At 39.3% G+C, this 26,474-nt stretch overlaps 1 protein-coding gene across 3 annotated transcripts in view; it reads left to right on the top strand.

Moving 5' to 3' along the window:
• DOK7 (docking protein 7) overlaps nt 1–26,474 on the top strand; it is a 68,107-nt gene that overhangs the window by 15,105 nt on the left and 26,528 nt on the right. For 2 of the 3 annotated variants that reach the window (XM_080591333.1, XM_080591332.1), the window contains exons 5-7: nt 1,912–2,031; nt 9,522–9,629; nt 12,184–13,058. In XM_080591333.1, coding sequence (XP_080447459.1) covers nt 1,912–2,031; nt 9,522–9,629; nt 12,184–13,058 — 1,103 coding nt within the window. Of the gene's footprint in view, nt 1–1,911; nt 2,032–9,521; nt 9,630–12,183; nt 13,059–22,328; nt 23,846–26,474 lie in introns of those variants that run through there. The other variant, XM_080591334.1, reaches the window with a different exon arrangement.

Below are 26,474 nucleotides of genomic sequence, written 5' to 3'. Positions count from 1 at the left end.
TCATCTCTTGGAGAGGGGGAAATGAGACAAAACTGTGTGAGTCACCACCTGAAACTTTCATACCTGTCAGACTGCATGGGTAGTGTTGTAATCTCCTAGATGGTTTTTGATACTGAAGCCATTGCGTGTGTATGTGCTGTGAGAAAGTGCAGGACAAATACCCTTTAAAAACAACAATAAATAGCAGTATCAAAAAAATGTAAAGTAGGATTTTCTCTGGTTTATGTTTCATGAGCTAATGTGTGTGTCAGTCTTAATTCAGTTGCTTAAACATAGCTTTGTGTTTCAATATTTGTCTAACTTGAGTCTCAAGTAATGTTTCAGACCTTATACTCTGGAAATGTTGGCGAGCCAATTCTCTAGTATGTCTGAATGAGTACCAGCAAATGAATTCTAATTCCAGTTGAGTTTATAGCAGTTTGCCAAATGAAATAAACTGGACCAGGAGCAGGATTTCTTTCTTTGATTAGAAAAGTGTTGATCAGTAAGATCTGAAGAGGAACGTATCTGATGGTGTGATATAGCAAATCAGAAGATGCTGCCAGCACCGTAATCTTGAACAGATTTAAGCAGAGCAGGCAGAGACTTAGATGTGGTAAAAACTAGGAATGACACAATTGTGGACCAGCAATTGCTTTCTCCTGGAGTGGACAGTTTACTCCTTGCTGGCTATATCTAATTTCCTAAAATATTTTGTGGTCTACTTTTTATTATCACCTTTATTTGAATCCAATAGCTCTTTGTCAAGCAATCAAAAGCATATCCATTGCTCAAGTGAAATGTGGATATCCTGTTGGATGGGACTGGGCATAGGTGTGGGAAGTGGTGGGGGTGGAAGTGTTCTGGTCAAGACCAGTGCTGCTGCTTAAAGTAAAATTGACAAAGATATCCATGCAACTCAGAAGAGGCTAGAGAAATATATAGAAGTCAAATTTATGCCCAGATTAAGGGCCCAAGCTCCTGTGAGAGTAATGTGTAAAATTCTTTGCAGGACTAAGATATGATTTCTGGTTGTCTAGTGTGCTTGGTTCTGGTGAACTGGCAGCACTTTTTAAAAGTCTATTTTCTAATTTCACTGATTACTGGGGTGGAGGGTATTTTGCCTAATGTTTTCAGATCATCAAGAAGGCCAGCTACACTTCTTTTCTGATGCGAGTACGGTTTGGGCTGAAGGTTCTCAAACAAAATGTTCTGTGGAGCATTTTTAGTCTTGTGTCTTGTCCATGTAGCTATATATCATGCAGCTCAGAACTTGTTTGTTTATTTAGTGATTCTCATTCTAATTTTGCTTGGGGCTATTCTTAATGAATGGAAAGCAAAATATCAGAATAGAGTGAAGGGTAAAGATCTGATGACAACCTGTGGAGTCGTGTTACGTTCTGTTAATAATAGGCACATAGGACTTAGTCTAAGTTGTTTTAACAAGTAGAAAAATATATAATATAACACAGCAATATAACAAAATCCCGATCAATATAGGATATAAAACACTGTTCTTTGATAAAATTGGGTAAAAGTAGAATTAACCTGGCTCATTTTGCTTTGACACTTTCAGTATCCCTGACACTTGCATAGCTAAGATTGGATCTACAAAATTCTGGGGGTAACTGAGAGTAAAAGACCCAGACAGCTGTAGAGCATATGGTTTGTGTTTTGTCATTGCTCTAACTGTCTGCGTTGCAGAAAATCAGCTTAAATGATTAGTTAGCTGTTGAATTTATGTGTATTTTCATGACATACTGTGTATGCTGACCCATTTTTGGTTTTCTGTTTGCAGAATGTCTTGTGGATTTCTTTTCATGGCTTGCACTTTATATGGTTTTGATTGCTATGTTATAAATAGCTTCAGCTAAATATATTTCTGATGTATCCAGGTGAAAAAACACGTATTTATGTTGTGTTTTCTTGCAGGGGCCGGTGTTTTTTTCCTTTCTTGTGCTGAAGGGGAGCAGATCAGCTTTCTGTTCGACTGTATCGTCCGTGGCATCTCCCCGACGAAAGGCCCTTTTGGTTTGCGTCCAGTCCTACCAGGTTAATATAGGAAGTACAGCGTGACCGAGCAAAGTAGGAACTTGCCATGTCTAGCACTTACTGCTCTGATTGTAAGAACAGCTTGCAGACACTAAGGGTGCAGAAAGTGCAAAGTGGTTTTCATTCTGAAATGTCACAGTACAGATGTATCAGTTGAATGTACCCAGTTTCACCCTGTTGCTCTGGATCATTCAGATTTCTGTTGATATTGCTATCTTTAGCCTTCTCTTTTTTAAAGATACTAAAATATAGCAATTTGAGTTGAGAAGATTCCTAACCTTTGGTCTTAAACTTGCACAGTGCAACTTGGATCCATGTCGGAATTACTATTTTGATAGTTTAATGAACTGAATCCTGGAAAACTAACTTCTGGGGTATTTTGAGTTCATCGCAAACACTTAGAAAAGTCTTGCCAACCTTAAACTTTGTCAGGTCTCCATATCAGTTTCAGTTTTGCAGTTTTTTTTATTTTTTCTGATGTGCAAGGATTAAATTCCTTTTCTAATTTCATGGTAAATGCTGCACGTACTGTAATGGTCGGAGAGGAAATTAGAATCACAGTAAGCCCTGTTGCCTTTTGACTTCAGCAGATGAAAAAAATACAATGTTGAGTTGGAATGACCCTGTCAAACAGGGCAAGTGTGTGGAAATAAGATTGCAGAAAAATGTATTGGCAATGTGATATTGTGGAAATAGGCTGAAAGAATGGTGAAGGACAAGGCAGGATGTGTAGGAAATATTTAAAGTTTCTGTTTAAGTGTTAGACGTTTAATAGGTGTTTTACAAGGTTTTATCACTGTTGTAAGATAATCAATTTCAGGAAGGAAATATGATGGAAGATGTTAGGTCTGGATATGAAACTTGTGAAAATAAACTGCAAAAAGTTAGTTAAGGTAAACAAAGTAGCCACAAGGCTCATTTTCTCTTCTTCCCATTATTGTAACACCAAGGTAAATTAAACAACCAAGTGGCATAGTAGGCAATGAGACCTCATTCTCCTTATATGACGATGTGTTTACATTGAACTAAGAGGAGCGTTTAAAAAACAAACCACCACCACCAGGAAAAACAATCAACCCACCTCACTCCCCCTAAAACAGTGCTGATACTTAAAGCTTTGCCACTGAATGCGTATCTTCTGTATTTCTAAAACTTTCCCCAAATATTTCATTTAACAAAAATGGATATCCAGAAAAAATATGCTTACAATGACTTTTTCATTTAAATTTATTGTTACTATTTTTTTAATGATGGCACATTCTTTGAAAAATGTTTTTTTAGGGACATGTAGAAGTAAATTTGCTTTTGCATTAGTTATCAATTCAGTTATCGTTTGTGCATTGTTATACATAGCTACATACCACATTCCTTTCCCTCCTTCAAGCGTTCTGATCTCAGTGAGTACATCCAATGGATGTGGAAAGTCCTGAGGATGGGTTGGTGATTTCTGCAAGGGAAGACCTCTTTTCTGGGGTCTGTTTCGTTTGTCTTCTCGGCTTGATGGACCTGCCACTGAGATGTAGTCAGCCATTGGATTTCCATTTGTTTCCCTGGTCAAGACCAGTGCTCTGTAGGGAACTGTGCTCATGTTCTTGCATACTCCTCTGTGGCCCCTTTCCAAGCTACTTTGGTCCATCTAACTTTTATTTTCTTGTATCTCTAACCTTGTCTCTTCCACTTTTTTGTTACCCACGTTATACCTTCTCCTTTGTAGAAACTTTTTATTTTTCACGTTCTCCTCCATTTATTGTCCCATTTAGAAGCTTACACAGACCTGTTTAAGGCACATACACATATACAATACTAGTGATTCATCCATAAACTAACCTCACTTATCAAGTATGCTGCTGCACAAAACCTGCTGTATTTCTTGAAAAGGTCAAGTTTCTACCAGCTGCATACTGTATCTGGTAAGAGTACTGGAATGCATGCAACCTTTTGAAAGGGATATGGTAAATAAATTAGTCATCTGTACACCTCAGATAACTAGATAGAATCCCCAGTTTGGGGATTTTTACAAAAAACATCTATTCAATGTTATTCATATTTACTGCAGTACAGAGTGCTACAAACCCTTGACAGTGCTTTGTATATGCAATATTCTGTTTTTGTGTAATTTAATTTGCTTAGAAGCTTTCATAGGAAGCAGCCTTTTCTCCACGGTTTGCCATTTGAATTTGGTTTCTTTGGACTGTACCTCTCCAACTTAAACATGAAATACGCTTGAATAACTATTAGGGATTCCCAAGAAAGGAAAACACACAAACCCAATCTTATGGAGAAAAAACACGGTGAAAAAAAAGTCATGTTAACAGTATTCTTGGGCTCCAGTGCACGCATAACAAATATAGTCAGCATTTGTTTAGTCTGCCATTTGAAAAGGGTAATGAATGACACCAGTGGCTCCTTACATACAAACACCTCATTTAACTATATAGTTAAATGGAGCACTGAAGTATATAAATATATACATGTACACTGCATGTGCAAAGGAAATTTGATCAAGTACTATATTCACATCTTCATTTCGGGATTGTAGTTTTAAAAAATACACCCTATTTCTTTAAAAGCTTGGTATTCTTATATAGATGCATTTGATTACTGTGTGTATTTATGTCATCTATAAAATATAAGTGAAAATACTGTAGAGTGGAACTCATAAACTTGACTGACCCTATAGCAGGTAGCAAAATCTGGTCTGACCTCTCATAACTGACCCTGCTTTGAGCAGCAGGTTGGACTGGAGAACTCCTGTTATCCCTCCCAACCTGAATTGCTCTGTGATTTTATTTTTGAAATGGATAGTAAATGAATGTGAATATTATAATGATAAAAATAATTCCATTATGTGCACTTACGAAATAAAATAGAAAATGAAAAGAACGTTAGCTCTTTTACAGTTTACCACTGTATAGTGCTTATTTTGGGAGCCCATCAATTTAGAAGCTGCGTACCAAAATGCAGTTGATTTGTTAAAGGCTGCATAACCAGGTCTCACATTTTAAGACATGACATTGAGCGGGTATCCAAAGGTAGTGTATGTATCTGTAGATGTTTTTAGGCAGTGTAATATTTTAATAAAGGACTTAATTGAGTGACAGGAGGTCTTTGGATGGCTTATTTTTCCCCAGCTGCTAGCTGATATAGTTGCTGTAATTGGCTACATGCACAGTCTTTTTTTTTTTTTTTTTTCCCTTGAGAGGATATTTAGTAAACCAGGCCAGAGAATTTTTTGTTCTTGTCTTGACAGAAATCTAGGTATTGACAAAGTACTGAATCACTGATGGCATGGTTTGTAATCTATACTGAGTTTACATGCATGTTATCTGAGAACTGTTTGCTTATCAGGTGTGTGGTGAATTCCTTCTTTTCACTAACAAGATTCATCTTGAATTCCAAAGATGAACACAGCAAAGGGCCAACAATCTATTGGTGATATCCTTCGTTGTTGCATGGGGCAGATCTGTACCCTGTAAACCTGGCCAAGGCTAAGGGACAGCCTAGTCTTGCAGGCTGGAGAGACTCCAAGTGTAATGTCGATAGTCTTGATGCTCTCTTTTAATTTTGGAAGCTTTTTCAGGCTGCTTTGTGACTGACTGGAGAATGTGCAGTGCTGCTTGCTGAGGATCTATCTGATGCTCTTTCTTTTTGTCGAAGCTTGATACACCTTTGACCATTGCAAGACAGCTCTGTGGCTGCCTTCTGCACTATCTGTACCAAGTGGATCCTCCTCAAACTTTTAGGACATCTTTGCATTCCTCCAGACATCTTACAGGGTGTGGAGATGTTAGCATGAAGGTGAGGGGCCAGGCCTGATTTGCAAATGTGACTGCAGTTACAAAGGAAGAAAGGACAGATGTTCAGCCTAATTTATCTAACTTTGTTTAGCAAAGTAATTAACCAGTTGCATTTTAAGGATGCATATAATCAAAAATATCTTAGGTAGCTGCTGACTTAACATGATATGATGCATTCTTCCTGACAGGTGCTTACCAAACAACCTTGGAGCTTTGAATTACAATGACAATTTATTTGTGTATTACCAAAGTATTCAAAATCTCCCACGATGAGCAGCTGATGTGGCTCTAATGAATAACCACCAACGTAATATAAAAATAAAGTCTCCATCAGAGACATTTTTAGTCCAGCCAAATTTGATGTAATCCTTTCCTCTTTGCCCCAAAGCAGGGTTTACGAAAATTTCAGTGACTGCCTCAAACAGATTTTTCTTTATAGCAAGGAAACCATTTCTGGTTGGGAAATGATAAAGCGCTTTCTTAATTGAAGGACTTGAGTGAATCTAACTGCTTAAATTCCATGGGAGTAAATCACACTATAGGATGCATTTGTCTAGAGTTTGGGAAATGAAGGTACCAAATTGCCCTGAGTCGTTGGAACTACTGTAGGATGTTGTGTGGGCAGAAGCTGCCTGAACTTCCTTGGACAGCTGCCTCAGTACCGGTCATGCTGCTGCTGTCCTCCTGAGTTAGTAATATGGCAAATTATTCCACAGTTACTTAGAAGCTTTGAGGTACAACTGTTGAGGAAAAAAAAAACTTTCTACTTTTTTTTTTCTTTTCTTCTTAACCTTATTTATAGGTTGATACAACAGCAGAGCATAGGTTATTCTTGGTGGCTGCCAGTGACTTCAGACCTTATCTTTTAGTAAAACCTCCTGATGACTGATTGGTAGTCTATAATAAAAAATTCTGGTATAAGAATGCACTCCTGGGAAATGGTATTTTGTGTGTTTTCTATAGAAGTCTTGCTTATTAGCAGAGAACTTCATGGTTAAATGTGAAACAAAGACTGCAGTAAAACTGACAAACTAATGTTAATAACATCTGCCTAAGAGTTTAGGTCTACGTACACATTGTAGGCTTTTGAGTTGTTTCTCTAGGTGTCTTCTAGTGCTTGCTGAAAAAGGGTTCTTGTAATCCTTTTTCCCCAAGACTGGGTAATGAGAGGTCAGAGCACATAACTATGAACCCAGTTTTCAGATAGCAGTTTCTATCTCACGAGCGATGTGGCAAGGAGGGTCTTATACACAGGGGATCTGTGTCTGTAGGTGTGTATTAGCTGATTAGGAAGTTGGTTTCAAGAAGCAATTGAGCATCTGAAATGTGGAACTTAATGATTTACTTCTAATTCCCTTCTACCTCCCCATCTTGTATTTTATTCAAGGCCATTTTTGCAGGAGCAATTTCTTGGCCAGTTTGTGATTTTTATTTTTTAATTTTAGTTCGAATGCCTTTTCCTTCTGCAAGAGGGATAACAGTTATTAAAAAGCTTATAGCTGTGTATGTGCTCTAGTAACATTCTGAAAATCAGTATGCATCAAGCAGTCAAATTTGTGAGGAAAGGGGAAAGATCTTTCCTACTGATAGTTCTTTGTTGTTGCAAGGATTGCTGTCTGTTGCATCCTGGTTTGACTAATTTGCGGGTCTGTTACGCTAACTTTCCATTCCAAGTGCTCGTGAAACCTTTTTGAACCTTTTTAGACATGAGAGCATTTAGCTACATACAGTAGAGTAACTGGAGCCGAGGACATCTGAAAACAGATTCAAGCAGCAGCCTGTGACGCATTTTGCCACCAAGGAGATCCTTGCATAGACCTGTCTGAGTTGCACCATAGGTGCTGGTGGCCAAATCTCGGATCTGCCTTTGGCAGAGATCCATATGGAAGCACTGGGGGTTTCATTTGAGTAAGCAGTGACTCGAGCAGGTTTGAACTAGTCGGTACTTAATGTGAGTTGTATTGCAGGGGAAATAGGAATGGAAACCTAACAAAATAATAATTAAAAAATCCATATCAAACAGTCCTCTTTTCTGTTCTGAAAGGTAGGTTTGGAAGGTGCCAGACACTGACATCAAGTGCTGTTTCAGCTTGGAGACATAGGGGTCGCAGACTCTGTTTGTCACAGGCTATCACAGGCCTTGTTGTCCTGTCCCTGTTAGAACATCTTTGATTTCCAACATATGCTGTTATAGCAGGACTGTGTGTATGCCTGGCTTGTTCTGCTAATCTTATCCAGATAGCTAAATACGGAAAACCCCTCTATGTGGAGAAGAAAGTTCAGCATTGTCACTTTTGCTACTGTGATGCAGTCCCATCTGTCCAGGACAGGTCAGAAAGTGTGAATAAGGCCAGGGAAGAGAAAGAATTAGTGATATAGGGACTTGTATGTAGCTTCAGCTCATCTGGAAAAGCCACTTCCCCTGACTATGAGCTTGCTTTGACTTCTATGTTGACAACATCAAACCCAAGTCTTTAGAAATGGAAGGACCTGGGCTGAAAAGGAAACCGTCCTTTCATCATTTCAGCTTTTTTTTTTCTTTTACTAACTCAACCATAGCAATGTGTAGCCATTTTCTTCCTTTTCCCCTTCTTATTAAATGATTCAGTGATTAAATGTTTTTGTGGTGTGCTGTTATTTCAAAGTTGATCAAATATACAAGAGCCACAGCTGTGAGGAAGCTAATCTGCTTTATCTGTCATTAATTCCTTTCCCTGGATAATTGAGGGCTTCTGAAACTTCTGATGATGAGCAAGTTAGCAGACCATATCCTTTGCAACTGCTGAACATGACACAATTGTTAGTGCTGTTCGAAGAAATCTGCAAGATTTCTCTTGGGATGATGGTTATGATTACTTTTGACATCTGGTTTTGTTGCTATGCCTAGTTGCAAACCAAGTGGTTTAGAGGAAACTGGTCTGTTTTTCTGATGAAAGTTCTCCCACATTCTGTGTAACTTCTGGTTTTTCTGTTGGAACGGAAAGAGTGTTCTGCAGCGAAGCCATTTTAGCTGGAATGGCAAATTCGCTAAAATGCATGGAGAAAGTCCCTGTAGCATATTTTAGTATTGTTTTTTATCATTCTGTTTTACCTTGTATTGAACAGGAACACACTCACCACACTGCTTCTCCTCTGACTTCTGAACTCAGTGATGTTCTGAACATCAAACTTTAAAGCAATGTCTTTGCAAATACGTGATCTGCATCAGTTGTAAGGGTATCAAATAGTTTAAGCACTATGATTGTAGCTTTATTAAGTAGATTTATAAATTTGTAGGATGACAAATTCTGTTCTATCTTGATGATAAAATACCTGGTGAGTTTGGTGAAACCAGGACACGTTTTATATGTTGTGTATTAGCTTTTAACTCCTATAGACCTGCTGGATGCTAATTATTATGTAGCTATTTCCTCCAGTACAGTTCTCTTCTGGGTTCTGTCCTTGGTGGCAAATCTTACTGACATTGGGTATAATCTCCAAAATTCTTTGACATTTAAAATTATGACTGGTTATGTAGCATTTCTTCAGGATGTGTTTGAAGGCAGATTGTCCCATATATTTTCCAATCAGCATTTTCCATCTCCTGTAACACAAGAATAGAGTGTCTAACATAAGAATGCTTTTTAAATTTTTATTTATATATTTTCCTGTGTCATCTTCTTTTTATTTATTTATTGTATGTTCCTTTTAAAGATCCAAGTACAAATCCAGCCTATTCAGAAGAAAGATTGGCTCATGAAGCTTTGCAATTAGAGAAGCGCTTGAGCTTGCTGTCCCATACAAGTCGCCAGGGCAGTGGAGGTGAGAAGTGTCTTTAATTAAATAAAGATAGATGGTGTTCCCTTCCTTTCTGGGCTTTAGGAATGACCATGTGTATATAATTATAAGATGGTGAGCTTAAAAGAAAAATAATAGAGCGATGGTCAAGATGTTTCATTTGAGCTGCTGTTGCAGAGTGAGTTTTGGATCAAACAGTATTAATACAAGAGAATCTTTTAGTATGCTGAATCCTGCTGAAACTCTTCATGTGTAACTTCAAATGAACTGCCTGTGACAAGTTTGGTATCTGATTAAGTACTTGACTCATGTCAGCCTGTGAGATGAACTGACTTGTGTAGTTCATGCAGCAGGCTTACAGTAGATATTTGTAGTAAATCTGAAGACTCCTGCGCTTTAGTTCTGTGTTATTTTTCTGGTGGTATCTGTGCATGGCCTTTCTGGAGTTATTTATTTATCAAAGAAGAATTGGTGTCTAACACTAGATTTGTTAAAAGAGCCTGTGACCCGAACTACCATTTGAATTGCTTAATAACAAAAGTTAGATTCTCAAAACATCTGCTTTGCTCTTGACTCTAAAGTCTACAAGCCTAAAAATGGCTGGTGAAGGACCTCAAGAGCTTAGTTATTTGCTTCTCTATCTGTCTATGGCTACTTTAGTCTTGATTTTTAGTCACTGCTGAATAAAGTGGTTTGTGACTGAATACCACTAACACTTCTTTGAATATATCTACTAGATTGATATACAACAAATGAAACTGGATAGTGAAGCATGCATGTTTTTTTCAACCCAGTCACTCTGGTTAGGTAACGTGGCCAAACTTCATGTACATCCTCTGCTTGAGATTTACTTGAATTTTTGCCACTATTTTCCTAATAATGTTATAATCCTCAGAGAATGAGGAATCAAAGTGAACTTTTTCATATACTGTTCTTCGAGTTTTGCACTGGAAAATTAAGCATTTGTGTTTGTGGGAAATTATAATAATGAGATCATGGGAGGGCATTTGCCTGAATCTGTACATCTAGGTTCTGCCACTGCCTTGGAGCTCTGTGTTGTAGTTTCTGCAAGTCTGTGGGAGAGCTTCCCTTCCAAAGTTCTAAAGTACCTAAAACATTAGACTAGGAGAAGTGATTTCAAATAAAATATATATATTTTTTTTCAATTAAGAATGTATTTTTTTTTGTCAGAAGATTAACTGTTTTATTTAGCAGGTATTTTTCTTCAGGTACTGGGCATATTGCTGAGAACTACACCAAAGTTTTTTTGTAATTCATGCCTTCTGTCTAGGTGGCAGCATAATTTCATCTCAGGAGTTACGCTTGTGTAGGGGTCACAAGCTATTGTCAAGCAATGGGCACTGTGGGAAAAGAAAGATTAGATTTCATGGAATAAATGTTATTATTTTGTGATAGTATTAGCAAGTATTAGATAGTATTAACAAGAATTACTCCATGCAGAGTATGAAAATTATTCTAAACACTTCCCCCTAAACTAAGAATAGAAACAGTTTAGCAGCACCTGAAGCTCACGCTGTGTTTTGTGGTGGACCCCTCACATATCATCCCCATCTGGTAACTTTTTGCCCAAGATTTAAAATTAATTAATTAAAATTAATACCTACAAAGTGATCCTGATGTCCGCTTGTGTTGTATGTGTCTTAATAAAATAGGTTTTATTAAGAATGAAGAAAATAACTTTGTGGAGTTGCTGCAGGAGAGGGGTGGTGTTTTGTGTATGTTTGAAAATGTCCTCGTGCCCTTTTATGCCAATGTTTGTTTTTTTTTCTTCCATCTTCTGTCTTGGATAGCTGTAGATAGCTGTAATTGTGTTCTTGCAAGTATCGTTGAGCAAAAAAAAATCTTGCAATGTATGCATAAATTAATCATGGGAGATCTTTTACTATGTAGATTTGTAAGCCTTGTCATAATGGCAGTATTGTCATTTTTGTTTGTGGCTGTGATATATTATTGCCTTTTAGTATGGATGTTACAGAGAAGTACAGTGTAGGAGACATCAGTGGACAGGACAGTCTTAAGTTTGATTTTATTCTTGCTGTCTCTAACATTCACTTTGTCATTCAGAGAAGATTTAAGTGGAGGGAAAAGAAAAGTACAAGTAACCATTTGGTTGATTCAGATAAAATAGAAATACTGAAATCTCTTATATACTTTTGGGTTACAGTGACTAGTTTTTTTTTCAGAACATCCTCTGCTATTCTGAGAATATGGGCCTTTGCGACTATTGCCTGTGCGGTAAGAGGAGTGTTTAAAATAAAGCCAATTAACTGTACAGGAGTAAAATATGTTTGAAAAGGGGAGAACTGGGTGCATCAACTCTAAAAATTTAGCCCCGAATGCAGTGTATTCCACAACGTGCTAGGGTTACGGTGAGCTAACATACTATTGCATTTTATTTTTCCAGTGGGGATAAGAATTATTACAGGAATTCTGGCGTTCTGACAGAACTTTCCCTTACAAAGCAGACAGAATTTTAGGGTCCTTTCTGTACATACTCATTCTGCTTTCAGTCTCTCTGTATTTTAAACGTGGGTTGATCTGTTTTCTTCTTTTCTAGGAGACGATAGGAGTCTTTCAAGCTCGTCTTCAGATACCAGCCACTCGGATGTTAGTGTGGGGAGCAGATTGACAATTTGGCCTGAACAGTCTTCAGCCAGCACCTCGCAAGAGAGTCATGGACTGGCAGCTGCAAAGGGCATTCATCTTGGGGAAGAAAAGACCCTTCCAGAAGGGGCACGTGGCATCACAAAACCACCTCCAAAGCCCCTCCGATCCAGACAGCTACAGGAAATAGGTCGTCAGAGTTCTTCAGACAGCGGAATCGCTACTGGTAGTCACTCCTCTTACTCTGGAAGCTTCTCTTCCTACGCTGGGAGCTTGGACATTTGCCACGGTGATGAGTTTGGATCGTTGCTAAGCCTGCCATTGAACTTTCCTTCAGATCAGAATTTATGTACTTGTCCTCACAGTGAGCCCCAGAGAGGTGCGGGATCAGAGTATCAGATTCCCAGCTCTCTCAGACATATTTATGACACACCCAGGAGTTTGTTACAGGCAGCTGCTAAAGATGTGCAACCGAAGAGTGCAGATTCCACGCTACCCAAGGACCAGACCCTGCCACCTCATGGTGCTAGTGACCCGAAACTGCTACTACCACGCCTAGAAGCACAGAGGGCGCCTGAGCACAGCCAGGACCGAGGGAGGCCTTCATCCTTACTCCCAGAAAGCACCAAGGACTCAAGTGATGAGACACATGTGGATTTTGTTTCGAGGTGGTCAGATACAAAGCCACAAGGACAGGTGTCAGACTCCAAAAGTAGTGAGTTGGCACCACCTAGTGGAGTCTCAGCTGACCCCTATGACACTTGTAGCCCCCACCTTGGGATGACAAGAGCTCTTTTTTCCGCTTGTCCAATCTGTGGTGGACTGAAGGTAAATACCTAACACTGAGCAGATGCTAACAAGCCTTACTTAATAATAGAGCATGATTAATTTAAAATGGCTTAACTTGCAAGTCATAAATATTATTATTTCCTTTATAATTGTAATAGGTATTTACTTTTGTGTCGTTTATGCTCGAGTTGAGAGGCTTAGTACACAAGTTCCTCAAAATCTGTGCCTGATCAAGAAAACACTGAGTAATATAGGCCATCAATCATTGCTTTTAAATTGGCCAGTTTTGTCTTTGAGAGTATGTGAGTGGCTTGTGGTGACAGAGATGGAAGCTTTACAGGCACATGAGAGGGCTGAATTTGTCATATAATAACAATAATTTAGTATGGAGGTCATTGATATGTCTTGCTGCTGGCACTTCAAAAGAAGAACGAAGGGAGGCCAAATAGCATGTGCTGCTCTTTAGGGTGGCCATAGTGCATATTTTTATGTTGTTAATATTTCTCTTTATTAATGCAGTTTGTGAGCAAGTCTTGCACAAGAAGAAGCCAGATTAGTGAAGCTTCTTACTGGGGAAAGAGAAGATAGCACAGTTAGCGCGGCACTCCATAACAGATCACTGAATCCAGTATGGTATTTATAACTGGCCTCTGACAGATACTTTGAGGAGGTATACAGAAGCAGTATACTTGCAGGGAAAGTTATTTTTGATCAGCAGTCACAGAAAAACTTAAAACCTGAAGCATGGAGATTCATGTACCTTCCTAAACACATTTTTATCTCTATCACTATCTGTTACTATGACTTTGTTCCCAAAAGTTTTCTGAACCGTTAAATTCTTGACTTTTTATGGCAGTAAGCTTTATACATTGCATGAAGAAAATATTTCTGTTTTTTATCCATTCTGGAGAATACTTTTTTTCTTTTCTGATAAACAAGAAGAAGGTAAAGCTGTGTTGGTGAGCTCTTGAAATGCTGGTAAAGTCAGAGGGAGTGCTCAAATTAGGAATGTGTGAAGTAAGGATTCAGCAAGGGAGACCTCTGTATGAGGAATTAAGTACTGCTGTTGAAGTGTGTACTTCTTAGTTCAGCATGTGGGATTACGTAAATCACTGCTGTGAGAAGGACTTGAATGTCGAGTAAGTTAAGAAAGAAATTAAAAGATTTTAAACTTTAGGGGCTGTTTTCTTCTCATGTGATGTTTCATGTATTTGCATCATTGGCTGCCTTCGCATCTGAGAACTAGATCATCCTTTGTGCCTGAGGTGCTTGTGTGGTTCTGTAACAGCAGTGCGTGAGCACCTTGGACATTTCTTTGTGGTGTACTTGTGGCATTTGGGAGGAAGGGAAATGCTGGTGTAGGAGGCGGAGGTTGTGTCTGTGCTGCTTTTTAGGATCAGTGTTCTTCTGAGGCCATCCAAGCCAGCCGTCTGCGAGCCCTCTAGCCTAATTTTGAAAGCTTGGCTTGATGCAAGGGCCTGAGACTCAGCCTCCCACTTCTGCTCTTTCTGCAGTGCGGGCAGTGAGGTGCTCCCTGGTGGTCAGCCTCCAGCTTGGCTTTGTTGGGGTGCAGCAAGGAAAGAACCAGTTGGGCTGGGGTTAGCTCATATGGTCTAAATCTTTATGGGTGCTCGGAATTGTCAGTTTAGAGATGATCTTACCGATGCTTTCCCTGGACATCTGTGGCAGACAGGCAGTTGAAAGTAAGCATTCTGTTATACGGCTTCAGTGCTATTCAAGACTAAATTGTGCCACTCCTTCTTTAACTGCCTGGTCACCCCCGTGACATACAAACCCACATCTTTTATTTGTGTGTGTGTATATATATATGTTTAAATGTGTGTATATGTATAAAAAGATATATATTATTGTGAAGGGCTGTCAGGTTTCACAGTGACTCTGCTAGCCCTACTAATATCAGTTGGCAAGAATCTCAGGAATAATCAGTAAGCAAATTTAGTGACAGAGAAACGCTGGTGCAACACTTCTACTAACTCTTGTTTTAGCATCATATGCACATTTTTTTTCCCTTACCCAGTTGAAAGTATTTGGGAAAGAATTTATATTAAATTGAATGATTGACGAATTTATTTTTACTTTGGAAAGAAAAAAATAACCTTTTGATAAATTGTCAAGTTATTTTTAGCAGTATTTAATAGGTACTGTGTTTGGCTTTTCTTATGGCAAATGCATTGAAAGCAGAAATCCATTGCTGTAACTAAAAAATAATTCTTATTTCTCATGCTCTGAACGGCATTTAATTGAGATACGGTTAGGGCCAAAAGGAGTTGATTTATGAATTAATGAAGACATCAGGTTTTCACATTTATTCGAGCTGATGTTCAAAAGGCTTTAGTGTGCCAGTGTTTGGAGTGCCTTTGCAATTTCAACTTAAGCTGTTAATTAAACTGTGTTGATGGTTTTTTAAATGCCTCCTATTCCAAGTGAGTGGGTGGCCTGAACAGAGGAAAGCCTACAGCAGTAATGATGCATGGAAGCATTTATTTTCTGCCCTGTATGTAAACCTTGGCAAATGGAAGTTAGATTTGGGGATGTTGTCTTTGTGTTGGAGTTCAGCATGTGAAGAGCTGGAGACAGGGTGCAGGATGAAGACGTGCACATGTGGAAGGGCTGGTGGCGTTTGGGACGGGGATTGACTAGGTTAAGAGCCACCTGCTCCCCTAATGACAAGGTTGATGAGGAACACAGGGAGAACATACCCTGGGAGTGTGCCGGGGTTTAAACAAAACAGGGGAAGGAAGCCTTTCTGTTTGACTCTGGATGAAGAATAGAACCAGCATGAATAAAACCACTAAATATTGCTTCTTTAATTTCTATATTGTATTTCACATTAGACATTGGGGATTAATAAGCAAGCATGCAGGGTGATTTGCTTTCTATCTTATGTTATTGTAGTGTGCACAAGATGTTCCTCATTATAAACTTCTCAAGGTGTGCCTTTGCTATGTAATTTTTGCCTAGGTGATTTCAGTGCCATAGATTAATGCAGAGATGAATTCTGTGTGTATTGTAAGAATATTTTAAGTTCAGAATGTTGAATTGTTGTGGGATTTCTAAGTAAGGTGTAGAGATTTATTATTAGACTTAATTTTCAGCTACTTAGCTGATACTAATTTGAGGAATGGCATTATACTGTAAGTTTGTTGCTCTGTAACTTCATTTGATGCTGTAGTTTGAGAAACTGTCAACTTTTTTTATAGGGTGTCTTTTTTTACACCACCACTGTTTGTAAATTTTCTGAAAAATAAAATTCTTTTCCAACTGGTTTTGTCCTTTTCCATCTGACAAGTATTGCTTATATTTTTGCTTCGCTTTTTGTCCCCTGACCTTCATCATCTTGCAATTTGAATTAACATGGAATGACTCTGGCTTTCTCTTCTTACTGCTTAGTGTTGTACTCAAATCACTGTTGGCAGCTCAGAATGTGTCTATCAACAGGAATTACTTTTATGTATTTCTGGTTCACCTAAACTCGTACCTGTGTTAGGAGTTCTTACGTATGTAGAAACATAGGCTCGACTGCAGCTTTGGTAGTTAACTTGCCACGATAGAGGATAAAAGAAAGCATCAGTTTGTATGTGTCTGTTGTCATCAGTCCTGTACTGGCACTCAGCCACCTATTTTAGTTGATCATTTAAAAATACCAAAGCCTCCTTGGAGACAATGGTCCCGGATTAGGAGCAGATCCACCAAAGCCCTCTGTGGGGGCCCTATATACTATTTATGTAGTTCCTGCTGCCACAGTAACTGTGTGCATCAGACTTTGAATTGCCCAGCATATCTGTACCAAGCTGAAACACAGGGATGCTGCAGTCACCATGCACAAAAGAGCTTAGGGACTCTTGTCAGGTAGCAGGACCACAGCTCTGAGTGGCTGAGAACCTCTCCCTCCACAACACAGGGAGACCTGGCACCTGCCTTGGGGGGCTGTGGGGCATTGCTTACGTTTGGAGTTGCTTTGATTAGCTGATAGGAAATTCACCTCTGTTAGTCTGTGCTGTAGAAACTGCTTTATTTTGCACTATAGCTATTATGAGAGGGCATGTGCATGTCTGTGCTATGATCTTGGAGTAGGCATTTCATGCAAGGTCCCTGCAGAGCTTCTTAAACAAATGCAACCTTCTGTGAGTGCAGAGTCGTAGGTAGGTGTAGAGCTGCTGTGCATATTTCTGTTTCCATCGTGCTCTGCAGACCAGGGAGATGAAGCCTAGAGAAGCCCAGGCCTGCTTTGTGGTCTTGCTTGACCTCACTTACCAAGGTCACGAGCAGCCTGTAACTGGGCTGGGAATATGGCCTCTGTCTTCCAAATCCTGTACACAGCCCCAAACGTGGATTTTGCTGGTGCATCTTCCTTCACTGTAGACACTACTTCTGGAAGGGGTAGAAGAGAAGGCCTGTAAGGTGTAAGCTCCTGTAGTGGGACTTGGGATACAGCAGCTGCAGCCTACACTGTCACATTGATGTAACAGCAAATACTTTCTTTTTTTTTGGCTTTTAATTTTTTTAAATTTTTAGCTTTAAATTTTTGCTTTTCTAAAGCAGTATTAAAATAAAGGAACCACAGTAGATCATTATATATAACTTTATTGTAGCTACTTCCTCCTGCTGGAGCCATTACCTTCTTTCCCCACGAGATTCAAACATTTTATGTTTATCTTGTAATGTGTTTATTTCCTTATTTTTCTCTTAAAGCATAGCAACACGATTATTAGTAGCTACACGCCTTTTACTTGTCTTTTCAAAGGTTTTATTATTATTGCTATTTTCTATATTATTGACGTGTGATGCTGTAATATCTTATGCTTCCTCCCACCTTCCAAAAAGCTCCAGGCTGTCTAAATCCTCAGTTGAGAAGGATGCATTTGTCATCTTCTGTGGTGCTGTTCCTACTTGTCTTTCCATTTTAATCTCGGAGCTATGGGCAGTTAGGCATCACACTCACGGTCAAAACTATAAAAGGAACAGTTCACACCTCAGAAGAATCTGGAAGTCAGTGGAAGTAGATATCGTGATATCAGTAATGATGTGTTTGTGAGGTCTCTTATGCTTTGGTGACCCCTAATTACGGGTACTATTGGCTTTTGGTATGAATTAGAGAACTTGCATTTGTGCTTCTTTTAAGATTTAATTACACTTGTTTTTCTTTAAGTCCTGACTGTGACACTTAAATGTGCAGTGAGGTGCATCTGCCGTAACTTGGGTCACCACTTTATGAAGTAACTGTATGCACTGAACAATGATTTGACAATTATTTCTACTACAGTTATTGTAAAAGGCTCAGAAACTTTTACAGTAAAGTATTGTTATTTTCTGGAATTTTCACAGATTTAAACAAATCTTTAAAAACACTGATTTCTTTTAAAACACATTTTTTTTTGAAATAGAAGAAATCCATGATCATTGCTGCCCTTGACAATGAAGTGCAGTCATTTTTGGAACTGGTTTTCTGTCCTGACAAACGCATACAAGCACCACGCAAACCAAAGATTGGAGGAAAAATATGTTCTCCAGTTCAAACTGACAGAGGAAAGAGCATAAAATATGTGAGGGGAGTGTCAGGCTCAGAGCTTTTGTTTTGTTTTCCCTTTTCTGGTTTTGGCCAGGACCCCAGGTATGCCATGGAGTTAACAGCCTTCATCTTACCAAAGTGCTGTTGGGTCTGCTTATGCACTGTTTTAAGATGTTCCTTATTAGCAGTTCATAGGGGAAGGATGATGATTATTTTTTTCTTGCACAAAATAATGGCAATAGAACAATACTAAACACTTATTGGCAACAGTCTTCACCCCCAAATAACGCAGAGACCAAGCTTCCTTTTTACTTTGTTCTTGCTGGTAAAGGCTTATATAGATGACCTTTAGAAAATGATTTTTTTAGAATAGAAATTTCTATTTTAGAATAGAGATTTTCATGTAGATGGCTTTGCTTAAGAAGGTCACTTAATGGGTACAACGCTGGATTTGAGATATTACGGTGAAATAGATATATGCACCCTACAACAATTGTGCAGATTGCTTTTGCCACTTACCTCTTATTTAACAAATTATACTGGAGATACTCTGCATCTCATCTATCACAAAAGAATCTCCAGCATTGTGCTAGGAGTAAAGATTGAAATCTGAATTCAGAATAGCAGGAATTAAGCTCTTAGCACTTCTTGGGATCAGGCACTAAAGTGAAACAGACACACTGTGGTCTGCAGTGGGAAAGGAGGTACCTGCCAGAGAAGCACTGGTAAGTGAAATGGTATTAATAATCTCGAGAGAAGAGAGCATCTTTCCTACATGCTTAGAATGTAGACAACGTAGCTCAGCAGAACTCATTCTTCTGTACCAAACAGAAATGTTGCTGGATTGCTTTTCTGTCAGAGAGCCAACGAAGATACTGATAAACCACAGTATTGACTGTTCATACCCATCAGAATGAACAAATGGGCAAATCTACCTCCTCCCCTAAATACAATCGAGCTGGATAACAGCTTTTATTATTACTACAGCTGATGACTACTTCTTCCTCTGTTGGGAGCAATAGCTTATCTGAAGAGAGAGAGAAAGAAATGTTTTGAAGGAGGAGGAATCTGACAACAAAAGCTGGAAAAAATTACTCCTTTTGGAATGTAGGATTTGCAGGGTTTTTGTTTTTGATCCAGTTGTAGAGAGACTCAGCAGATTGCTGGGAATGTGGCCAAAATGGAAAAGTGGAAGATTTTTTTCCCTCTTTTTCTTTCTCTCGCTTTCTTTTTCTTTCTCATATACATCCATTTATTTCTGGAAAAAGTCTAGAGAATCCTCTAAAATGTTAGCAGACAACATTTTCCATCTTCATTTTCTACAAGGTGAAAGTAGAATTCACCTGGGGAGGCAGATACCACAAAAAGATGGGGAGAGGGTGGATTAAGTTGCACCATACTCAGAGGGAAGTGAGTAGCTCCAGTGTCAGCCCCAGACTGATTCCTAGTGGTTCCTTTGATTCCTAAGTGGTTCATTTCCTCCTGTAACGTCGTAAAAAAGTTACTTAAAAAAAATCTGTTACTGACTTGCATTTTTGTAAATTGATTGTAATTTTTATCAATGTTATGTTTTTAAGATCATGGATTGAAAAAGGCTAAGCAGAAAATACTCTGTTTTGATTAAAAGTTACCGATACTAAAGTAATTGCATGGCACAGAGAAGGAATGGGTGAGTGTCAGCTGGATAGCAATCATTCAGATGGGATGTCTGGAGGTTTGACAGCAGCTCACTGCCAGTAGATAGGAGGAGTGTGGAAATAGATGCTCAGTACTTGTAGGGCCTTTCCTACCAACTCCTTCTCACAGAGCCACTTAAAACTGCGAGTATGGAAATTAAAAGGATGAAATGTGTTCCCCCAAAATTACACAAACTGCTTACATTCTTCCACGATCCATGACAACGTATACGAGGGGAATTAGTTTGGGGAATTCAAGATGCCCGATACACTAAATACTTCATGATATCTGTGGAAATACTGTCAAGTGGGCTGGTGATATCTGATAGCAGAAATACAGGCTGGGCAGAGAATGGACTGAGAGCAGCCCTGAGGTGAAGGACCTGGGGGTGTTGGTTGATGAGAAGCTCAACATGAGCCAGCAATGTGCACTTGCAGTCCAGAAGGACAACCATGTCCTGGGCTGCATCAAAAGCAGTATGGCCAGCAGGGTGAGGGAGGGGATTGTCCACCTCTGCTCTGCTCTTGTGAGACCCCACCTGGAGCCCTGCGATCAGCTCTGGGGCCCACAGCACAAGAAGGACTTGGATGCATTAGAACAAGTCCAGAGGAGGGCCACAAGAAGGATCAAGAGGCTGGAGCACCTCTCGTATAAAGACAGGCTGAGGAAGTTGGGGTTGTTAGGCCTGGAGATGAGAAGGCCCTGGGGAGACCTTACAGCGGCCTTCCAGTACCTAAAGGGGGCTGCAGGAAAGCTGGGGAGGGACTCTTTGTCAGGGGGTGCAGTGATAGGTCAAGGGGGGTGGCTTTAAACTAAAATAGGGGAGATTTACATTAGATGTTAGGAGGAAATTCTTCACTCAGAGGGTGGTGAGGCGCTGGAACAGGTTGCCCAGAGAAGCTGTGGATGCCCTGTCCCTGGCAGTGCTCAAGACCAGGTTGGATGGGGCTTTGGGCAGCCTGGTCTGGTGGGAGGTGTCCTTGCCCATGGCAGGGGGGTGGGAACTAGATGATCTTTAAGGTCCCTTCCAACCCAGACCATTCTATGATATAGATTTGTAGGGGTCAGATTAGATCCATAAGCTATCTGTCGTGTAGAGGTTGTGATATAAGTAAATTCTTACTGTTTCTAATAGAAATGTTCAACCCTATACCAAGTCATACTACTTGGCTCATAAAGAGCAAATAATGTTTTCTAATATTGGCTTAGCAAAGTTTAATAACATGGTAACAACATATGGGCAATGTGATTTTTGCATTGGTTAGCAAAATGATAGCAGTTGTGCCAACAAACCTACTGAAGATGACATTATTACGTGCTACACAAAAAAATCGACTACCGCCACCACCACCAAAAAAATGCACTGAAATGAATTTGAAGAATGAATCACTGGAGTATATATGATCATAACAGAAGGAACACTTTCCTTAGGTAGAACAGACAGAAAACGTGGGTAAGCCATTCTAGTATAGGAAGAAAACCAATACGTACCCCAACAGTTTTCAAAAAGGACTGTTTTAAAGTTGCCTTGCAATTTCATGTATTGCTTTATTATCATAGTTACAAATATTTCTGCTGAAAGGCTAGGGGATGTGCCTACAGGAGAAAAGAAAGGCAGTTCTTCAAAATTCCACATAGCAGAGACTGGACAGCTGGGGTCTATTGTTCCAGACCTCAGGAAATACAGAAGGAAACCATCCTAAAGTTTGGTGTTTTTGCCCTGCCTGGCTTAATGTTTGATATGTTTTACAAACTTGGTAGCTATGCTGTAAAGCCAGTGGTCTAAGGCAGACTCCTGGTAGGATTTTGTGATGGTGAAGTGCAGATGACAGTGTTTTGAGTTTTCTCTCACTTTTAACAGGAGGGAAATCCCAGGGTGTGCAAGAGAGAGAAGAAATTTGAGATTTGGACTGATCCAGAAATTTTGCATTATGGTCTTATTACTATGGCTCTGACCACCTTCAGTCTGTGAATCTGTATCTGGATAATATTTGCTTACCAAGGCTATTGTCAGGATTGATCAGAGGGTGTTTCTACAGTGCTTTGAATATGGACAATTCTATCTGAGTGCTAAATCTATTATTAAATCTGATGGTTTCCAGGCTGCAGTGAGAGAGCCAGAAAGTTGTTTGCCTTTCACGTGAACTGTGAACAGAGAAGGAACTCATTAATAAGAGTTACTAAAGAAGAAAATCAACCTGCCAAGATGGAGCAGCTGCTCTACATTTTTTTTTTTGACATGCTGGAAAGTCTATCACTAATTTTAATAACTTCAAGAAATAGTTCAGAACCATTTTCTAGTAAATGAGAAAGATCAGAGTAGTGGCACCGAATATATTATCTCCACAGAAAAGTTTTGTGTGACATAGAACTTGAAGAATGGGGTCTTTCAAGAACTGCAGCATTACTGGGAAGAAGTTATTAATGCAGGAACCTTTGCACTCAGTGGATTTAGAATCTGAGGACATGGCTGTTGAAAATCAGTTCTTTATAAACATGGGATTAATTAGAGGGTTGAGGTATTTTTTTAGCATTTAGAAAGGTCTAAGATATCAAGAACATGCTTGAGAACAGGACTAAAGTTCAAGCAAAGTTGCAACAACAGAGGAAGAAAAGAAAAACATAAAAGCTGGCAACATCCTTATCCAATAAAGAATTTCTGTGTTCTGGAGAACTGTGTCTTTTCAGAATCTAGAGACGCCTGCCCTTAAATGACTATAATGACTACGGAGAGGCATATTGCATCTTTTTTTTTTTAAATTATTATTATATTTTTTTTTCTTTGAGGTCAAAAGCAGTTTTGCCTGACTAGGGAATAGGTAAAACTCCAATGTGTGAGAGCCACAGGGAACTTGTGGAGCAGTTCAAGGTGTCTGCAGCTGAGTATTTCAGCTAGTCAGCTTGACCCATCTTAAGCACGTAGATACTGACTGTTGAGTTTCTTTGGTGCTGGTTAAACTCAGATCTAAGCCAGAACTAAGGTGACACAACAAAACCTTAAAGTTACTGCAACTGAGCAAATCCTTTTACAGTGTAAAAAAATAGTATTTACCCCACGTTTTACTAGTTGCACACAACCTTTCTGTACCGTTCTTAAATGATGTTATGGAGGGATGGACTTCCCAGTGTTCTGGCCATCCTTGCTAGGGTAATAACATCTTAAGTGTTGAAGGATCCCTTGAAAATCTTGAACTTGCTTCAGGGAGTAATCCCACCCACAGGCATAGGACAGAAGTGTAGGAAAAATGTTACGCTGAGCAACTACTTTTCCTTTTCCATCCCATCTGCTTCAGCTCCAGTGAAGTTTGGTGCATCAGTGTCTGCCACAGCACACATTTTTTGTGCATGTAAAAGTTAGGCTGAGCTTGCTGGGGTAGGTTGGGGCTGTTAAGATCAAAACAAGTGGCGGTTAATGTGATCCATGTGATAAATGACAGCCAGGATGGGGTAAGTGAATGCCAGAGTGTTATGTACAGATTCTAGGCTGCAGTAAAGCCTCTCTGTTGCTCTGCATTTATACCTCCCTTTGCTTTAGTTTTTATGTGCTTCCATGCTGCCTTTCCTAAACCAGGACAGATGAAAGAAAGTGGTCCATGAGACTTTGTCTGATGCAGCACATTCCCACACAAGTCCAAAGGGTGGATGGAAAAGGGGCTTTGAAAGGGACTTTGTGCTCCTAAGTCTTGTCACATGAGGATATTGCGCTATTCGCAGCATAAACTGCAGCAGCCAGCTGTCAGTCAACTGAAATGACTGTTTCAACAGCTGGGAATCAGTGGGACATGAGCTTTGGCCGTGTTCCCTCTCCCCTAGCCACATCCTTTGTAGTAGTTTGGATTCTGTGGAATCCTCTGCTAATTCAATGCTGATTGGAAGCAATTTTGAATGCACAAGAAATTCAAGACCGGAAAATATTAAGGAAATATAAACCTTTTCCAGAGCTGGTTTATTGCAAGGACAGAGAAATGTTAAGTGGGCTATATCAGGGCTCGTAACTGTATACCTGAATCCTCTGCAGCACTGGCAAAACTTTTCCAGATGAAGTTTGCAAATTCAACTCGTTCCTTGAGACTGAAAGTTAAGCAGAACACATGTGCTATGGAGATAACTGCTATAGAAAGCTTTGGAAAGCTACAGAAATAATTATACCTAATAATTTATAGCAGTGCTTTCCGATGTAGGAAAAGCCTGTGAGCAGCCCCCATGCATAGTTAAGTATCTGTATCCTTTGAAGCTGTGCAGTTTAATTATAGTTTCATTACCTTTGACAAACCATAATTTCAGTGATGGCTGGGCTTGTCTTAATCTTACTATTTTGAGCTTTCTCTCCCTTGTTTGTCCTTTTAGTTCCATCCATTTCTTTCTAGTGTTGATCACTGATTATCTTGTTAATCATTTTTCTGGCAGAAGTTGACTAACCTTAGCTATAAATGTGGGATTGCAATTGAAAAAGAAGGAAAATGAATGCAAAGATGGTATGCAAGGCTTTAATCTTTATTCTTCATAGGTTCATAATTAAGCCCACTCTAGTTCTCTCTTTGTGTGGAGCAGGATGCACAGGTTATAGCAAGGATTCTTTTCTTCATGTCTTTATGTGGAATGGGCTGGGAGGAAGGAATCAAATAGCTAGTCTAATGCAACTTGGCATGGTTCCTTTGCCTACAGAACAGGCCCAAGTGTATTTTTAGTGCAAGTACAAGCTAAGCTCTCACTGTCGAACACTTTGAGGGAAGTGGAAGAAGCAGCAGAGCTTTCTTAGGGCAGTCCCTAGGTGAACATTTCAAAATGGTAATTACAGCTTAAAATAAACTTTCTCCATCTGTAAGAATCAGTAGACATAGGTTTAATTTGTCATAGATGTTTGAGATTTTACTTTGCTAGCCGTTGAGATATTTCCATATTTCAGCCCTTCTTTGTTTATTGTTTTTCACTGTAGCTGCGGTGGTGTACTTGAGTCCATGAGTTCCCTTTATTTTCTTCAAGGACAGATGACTTGGTTTTACAGTCTTGTTGCAAGCAGAAAGCTGTGTAAAAGGAAAACCTTCTGCACTTTTGTATAATATGTGGAATTAATTTTCTGCTAATCGGGAACTTTTTAACAAGCATAGTTGTGGTGAGTTAGAATGCTTCTCAGTGCCATTGCATAAGAACTCCTTTGAAACATGTAAAATGTCTCTTACACATTTTGGCTGAAGTCATCCCCCTTCCTCATCAGAGAAGGAATGGTTCTGGGTCAAGAATTGAATGAATTATTAGAGCTTTTGTTTTATACATCTCTTCCTGTGTAAATTTGCCATAAGGCACCCTTTCCTAATTGAGGAGGCAAGAATATCTGAATCCCTTTGTGTGTGCATGTTAATGCCTGTCCTTTGCATTTATGTTCAGTTGCTGCAAGCTTCCTGCTAAGCAGTGCTTTCGTATTGACTTTTAAAATCTTGAAATGGGATAGCGTTCCTGCTGCAGCAGAGCTCAGTTATTTCTGGGATGTGCTATTGTAAGAAAATGTAGAAAAACACTTTCCATTTGTCAAGCTGTCCACATTTCACAGGTGTTTCTGCGCTACTGATATCCACAGTGGTGGAACTGTTAATCTTGTGAACTTCAAAATACGAAAGAGATGGATCGTGTGAGGTGCTGCATCCTGTCTGTGTACGCCCTGCCTCTTCCGTGTCTTTTACATACAGAGCAAGAAGAATGGGGTTAGGAGACCAAACTGCTTATTATCTGAGCAGTAAAATCTGCTTTTACTTGGACCTACTTGGGCCCCATCTGGGGCTTATTTTCAGTGGTACAGTAGTTTTGTCTGAGTCTCTACCCTGAGTGGATTTCATTTGGTACAGAATGAGTGGGATTTAACACATCTGTTGTACAAGGAAGCTCAGACCAGCAAATGTGGGGAAATTGAGTGTATTTTAAATATAAAATATTCTTGCAGTAGTGTAATGCTACCCCCTGTTGGAAATTAGAATATATGAATTTAAACTGGAATACAGGGAAGTGTTTGACTTTGTGTGTATGACTTTCTGTCTATTATACTTGATAGGACTTTAGAAGTGCCAGTCTCTATTATATACATATATATATGTATATAACTTATATAAATACATATGATTTTTTTTTTGCATAAATAGAAGATTCCCCCCAAGCCACGTCATCAGAACTGAATCCTTTTTGAAATAATCTTTTCATGTTAACATAGGTGTTTTTCTTTCTTTTTTTTTTGTAAGATAGGTGTGATACCAATATGT

The sequence above is a fragment of the Anser brachyrhynchus genome (genome assembly GCF_964034855.1).
Source record: "Anser brachyrhynchus genome assembly, chromosome: 4".
NCBI lineage: Eukaryota > Metazoa > Chordata > Aves > Anseriformes > Anatidae > Anser > Anser brachyrhynchus.
This window is presented reverse-complemented; position numbering and strand designations above follow the sequence as displayed.